This window comes from Carlito syrichta, unplaced genomic scaffold (assembly GCF_000164805.1).
Source record: "Carlito syrichta isolate Samal-C Ts95f unplaced genomic scaffold, Tarsius_syrichta-2.0.1 Scaffold314006, whole genome shotgun sequence".
NCBI classification, from domain to species: Eukaryota; Metazoa; Chordata; class Mammalia; order Primates; family Tarsiidae; genus Carlito; species Carlito syrichta.
The window spans coordinates 695,867-701,784 of NW_007258102.1; the positions used below are offsets into that span (position 1 = coordinate 695,867).

Below are 5,918 nucleotides of genomic sequence, written 5' to 3' on the forward strand. Positions count from 1 at the left end.
TGTGTGTGTGTGTGTGTGTGTGTGTGTGCGCGCGCGTGCGTGTGTGTGCGCTTTGGTTGTTCTCGCCTTAATCTTCTCCTCTTCCCTCTCTTCCCCCCAGTGATCATTTCCCCATACCTCTATGAGAGTTACCCCATGCCGGTCATCCCACAACCAGAGGTCCTCAACTCCGGCGCTTACAGCCCCATTACCGTGTGGACGACGACCGCGCCGTTCCACGCCCCTCTCCCCAGCGGTCTCTCGCCTCTTGCCGGATACCCCTCCTCCTTGGGGCGAGTGAGCCCTCCTCCTCCGTCCGACACCTCATCCAAGGACCACAGCGGCTCCGAAAGCCCCATCAGCGATGAAGAGGAGCGGCTCCAGTCCAAGCTCTCAGACCCGCATGCCATTGAAGCCGAGAAGTTTCAGTGCAACTTATGCAATAAGACCTATTCGACTTTCTCCGGGCTGGCCAAACATAAGCAGCTGCACTGTGATGCCCAGTCTAGGAAATCGTTCAGCTGCAAATACTGTGATAAGGAGTATGTGAGCCTGGGAGCCCTGAAGATGCACATTCGGACCCACACGTTACCTTGTGTCTGCAAGATCTGCGGCAAGGCGTTTTCCAGACCTTGGCTGCTCCAAGGACACATCAGAACTCACACTGGTAAGAGAACAAAATGTAGACAGGCGTATGGCTCTCAGATAGAGTGAAGCCCCGGGCTGGCTGGCTGGAGGATTTGCGCGCGGTGGTGACACCGTGCTTTTAATGAGGGACAGTCATTGGTAGCTGCCTCCTGACTACTCAGAAAGCGGTGACAGCACAAAGTGCTCCTTTTCTCACTAGCAAACTCTGCTTCGGGGACTGCAAACAACATTTAGACTTTGGAAAGTAGATTCAGGAAGGTTTGGTCTCAAAGATCAGTTAAAAAATCAAGAAAGATGTGCTTGAATGTGTGTTCTGTGAAACTGCCCCCAGCAATCAGTAAATACAAATGTTGCTATCTTAATCAATTGATTTGGTAAATAGATAGGGTTTCCCCTTCGTTTTCTGTCAGTTAAGGTCTCGCTGTGATATTTATCACTCCTTAGTGAGTTGGATAGTTGAAACTACGTTGCTTTGCCTCTTTTGTTTTGGGGGGGGCGCGGCATTTCTTATTCCTCACCCAGAATCATGCCACGGGGCGTCGAGGCACGTATACTGCCTCCGTCACGATGCAGAAAGAGGGAAAAGGGTAAATATTGGGAAATGTTGGGAGGCGCTCAACACCAGCTGCACCTGCTGAAGCAGGAAGCTTTCATAAGTGAAAGTCCTAGATGATGTGAATTCTTTCTGCAAGACTGGCAGCAGTTAGTGTGCTGTGTGTGACTTCTTAGTGCAACGCTGAAATCTATATGAAAGGGACAGATATCAAAATAAGCATCTACTGTGGGGAATTTTAATCAGGCTCTGCTGCTTTTCATTCTGTTGGCGAAATGTGGTGGATTCTTATGAATGTTATTTGACTTTGTGTTTCCTCTAAAAACACTGACTTTCTTTTTCATCCCTCACCCTCACCCCCAGGGGAGAAGCCTTTTTCTTGCCCTCACTGCAACAGAGCATTTGCAGACAGGTCAAACCTGAGGGCTCATCTGCAGACCCATTCTGATGTAAAGAAATACCAGTGCAAAAACTGCTCCAAAACCTTCTCCAGAATGTCTCTTCTGCACAAACACGAGGAATCGGGCTGCTGTGTAGCACACTGAGTGACGCAATCAATGTTTACTCGAACAGAATGCATTTCTTCACTCCGAAGCCAAATGACAAATAAGTCCAAAGGCATTTTCTCTTGTACTTACTGACCAAATAATATGTATAGATAAACACACACACACACACACACACACACACACACACACGAGCTGCAAGAGCACGGACCCCATGTGTTTAAAGTTAATCCTTTCCATGTGAAGTTTAAAATTACTATATATTTACTGACAGATTGAGAGACTAAAAGACAAGAACCTTTCTCTTCAAAGATGAAGTGAAAAGCACATTGCATCTTTTCTTCCTAAGAAAGAATGCAAAGATTTACATTGCTGCCAAATCATTTCAACTGAAAGAACAGTGTTGCTTCGCAATAGAGTTTGTACTAGAATGTCGTATAGGAAGAGAATCTGCCAGACACGATCTCAGGTGCCTTAAAAAGTATTCCAAGTTTACTTCATTACATGTCTGATGTCTGGTTGCCGTCGTTGAGATAAAGCCTCTTTTTGATGAGCTATAATGCTTTAAAGTGTATGTCTAAGAGAGAGAAGAAAAGAACAAGAACAAAATGCAGGAGAATGTAGTAAAGTATTTTTTGTTTTGTTTTTGCCAATAAAAAGTATGTGCCTTGCGGGAGGAGGAAGAGACTAGCTTTGAACATTCCTGGTGCATGCTCCATGTCTTACTTTTGAAAATAATTCTAATGATTTTCTAAAATTAATTAAAGATGGGAATAAGTGCAAGAGAGGATTCTTAGAAATCCAGTAATGTGCTTAAACTATTTTAAATGCATACAACAAATGCAATAATACAACACCCCTTCCAAGTGCCTTTTTTAATGAATTGTATAGTTGATGAAACAATGTAAATTTGTGTTTATTTTTATATGATTGAATGAGTTTTGTATGAAAGTGAGATGTCTATAGCTATGGCTATGAACAACCCAAAGACTTGTGAAATCAATGTTTCTTTTTTAAAAGGATTTTTCAAGTTCTTTTTTTTTTTTTACAATAAACATTTTTGATTTAAAATCTGTTGTTTGTATGCTATATTCAGAGATTTTGCTAGCTTCGTGATTTGTATCAGACTGCAATAGTACAAAGAGTTATTTATTTTGTTAATAAGAAAAAAGTTAACTGTTTATTATGCACATCAAGTGTTATTGCGTGTTAGATTATAATAAATTAAACTGCTAGTATTCGTTTACTGTCAAATTCAGAAAAGACAACTTCATGATGGTAACTTGTTAGCATACACTTTCTGAGTGCTAAAATAGTTACATATTTAATATCCAAAAATATTTTTTAAAACTTTATTCATGTTGACTTTATGAAAGCAAATTCCAATTACTTATATTAGCACATAAGCCACTGGAACAGTTTTTTGTTTTTTGTTTTTTTTTTTTTAAGAAATATCATTTAACAAGAAAAAAAGGAAAAAGTAGAAAACTAAACTTAAAAAATCAGGAAAAAATGGATCTACCATAAGTTATACAAGTTGTAAAATTGAACCATGCAAAGAAAACCTCATGTCTACTGATATAAAATAAGAGATAAGTCTGATCGGAACAGGGCTGAAGCGTGAAAAGTTAAAGTTTCCTTTTATAGTATTTGAACAAGTTGAACAAGCCCCCCACTCAAACCTAATGTGTACTGGAGAAAATATAATATGACCATCTACTCCACAGACAAGTACATGTTTACTAAATGCATATGTACTAACTCTTATACAAAAATCCTAACCATCAGAACTATGAGATTTAGTGAAGTATGTATTCAAATTCAAACTCCAACCCCATTATAAAGATTGTTCCTGCTATTGTTAGTCACTTCAATCTGGTGGTCAAATCAGAACTTGCAGAATCAAGTTTTTCCTTTTAATGTCCTTGTGATGCACATAAAAGCTGGAACTAGTAATCCAAAGATATTAGTGATAGCCCTTTAGCAGATGACCAACAATAAATACCAATAATATTCTCTTAATGTTCGCATTCCTTCCACGGTATGTTATATTTACATTTTTAACCAACATTAAAAAATTATGCATTTGACTTAAAAGACCAACTTGGTATTCTGCTTTTAATTTTGTTGGCTATCTCGGTATTTATTTCTTAGAGGCAAAATTAATTTGAGCAGCAATCTGTGAGTATAAAGAAATGACTGATAACTTGACTGGGGCATTCGAAGTTATAAAAAGACCAACATAGCCAAGTATATATGGTATAGAAATGATTGCCAATGACTGTCTGAAGGTTTCCAGACCAACTGAGATGCAGAAACATCTTGCAAGGGGAAAATGTGAATGAGTCAAGCCTTCTTGGATGTTCTAGTTGGCCAAGTCAGGAACCACATCTACCTCTGTTTCTCTCCCTCATGTATAGGACTACAGACACTAGCTTCTTGGAGTTCAAAATCCCAACAACTTATTTTCAAAGAGGAAACATCTGTCCATTAATTTCCTAGTGAAGAATTACTGATGATATTGTGTAATATATTCAGGTTTGTTCTCATCGTTCTAATTTCATTCATGATTAAATTTTTTTTTTTTTTTTTTTGAATTGGAGTCTCACTCTGTCGCCCAGACTGGAGTGCGGTCTGCTCTCCTACAATATATAAGAGCCTGCTCAAATGCCACTTACTTTGAAATACTTTTTCAAATTCACCCTCTCTGGGAGCTTTAGACCATTCATATGAAAGTACTTACCTCTTACATCACAATCTGTCTTTGACATCTTTCTTTTTCACTGGGCAGAATACCCTTAAAGCAGAAGTTCCTAGTAACCACATCACCTGGAACACAGATATCAGCAAATGTTTTTTGGGTACATAAATCAGTACATTGGTGCCCAAAAAGGTTGCAGTTCTAAAAGAAATTCAACATATTTCCCTCTACTGCAAAGAGTTTTGATAGTTTCTGAGATACTCTCCAAGCTGGTATCCCCTAGCCTACTGATGAGAACCCGCCCCCAAACAGATTGGATGCCCAAGAAAATGAAGACGGGAGCGAGTATTGTGCATATAGTCAAGGCCTGACAAATATTCTGAGAGTCTGAGTTTTGAAAATTATTTTTTAGCAATAGATTCAGAAGCACATCATTGTTTCCAATAACATGAGGCAGTGTGTTACAGTAAGAAGAGCACATGCTTTTAAACCCAACATCTGTGTTCACCGAATCACTATCTCACCACTTATTGGCTTTATGTCCTTACGCAAGCTATTCCATGCCTCAGATTCCTAAAGTGTAAAATATGAAGAAAGTCTCAATATCATAAATAAAGCATTCAGCTGTCTTTTGCACGAATAGGCCTCATATATCATAATGAGTTCCCGGCGTTATTATTAAACACTTCCAAGGTACCTGTTCTTGTACTAGGAATCTTATATACTCGATCTTCAATGGTAATGATTTTTCTAGAAAGTTGGTGTTTCATGGATAAGAATATTAAACTCAGAGAAGTTGGATAATTGGGCCTAAAGCCACAAAGGTGGCAAGCTGTGAAATCGCAGTCCCAACGCAGACTCTTCTGGCTCCAAAGACTTTGCTTGTTCCACAGCACGAGCAAAGCAGGGAGGATCTGCCCGAGGACACACAGCCCGTGTGCGTTCGAGACCTGCTGAAAATCACTAGAATAATGTGTCTGAAATTAAATATCCCAGCGGTGTCTTTTAGACCTACCCTAACCCAGGAATCCTACGGTGCACATACAACAACGTTCAGAGCCATTTCCCCATGTGACTCTGTCCCCTCTGGCATCGGCCCTCCCTGCCGTGAGAAGCTCCCCGCGGGCCCCCGGGCACTCCTGGTGCCTGTGAGCCCATTTCCTCCGGCTGGCCTCGGTGGGGGTGGAAAGCAGCTGGTCTCCATCCTCTGGACATTAGTACATTAACACTTCATCTTCTGGAGTCCACTGCCACTCCCTCACACGCCCACACTCCACACCCGGCTTTTATCTTCTCAGACTGAAAAGTCTTCCAAGCTAAACAGTCGTTGCTTTCACCACTAAAATGTGGACACCCTGGTGTAATGAGGCAATTATAACTTTGAAAAGTCTAAGGCTTTTCTGGCTACGCTCCACATCGAGGGAGTTGTCCCAAGTTTAGATATGGGGAGCATTCTGGGCAAAATTAATTTGAGAGTGAACATTCTGTCATCTAGGGAAGCGACGAGTCTCAAAGGAGGTGGTTTTCTATC

General features: G+C 40.6%; 1 protein-coding gene across 1 annotated transcript in view; it reads left to right on the forward strand.

Annotated features, from left to right (window-relative positions):
* Positions 1–2,757, forward strand: part of SNAI2 (snail family transcriptional repressor 2) — a 13,352-nt gene extending 10,595 nt beyond the window's left edge. The window contains exons 2-3 of the mRNA XM_008070758.2: positions 101–646; positions 1,544–2,757. Coding sequence (XP_008068949.2) covers positions 101–646; positions 1,544–1,725 — 728 coding nt within the window. The 3' untranslated portion in view covers positions 1,726–2,757. The remainder of the gene's footprint in view (positions 1–100; positions 647–1,543) is intronic.
* The last annotated feature ends 3,161 nt before the right edge of the window (positions 2,758–5,918 follow it).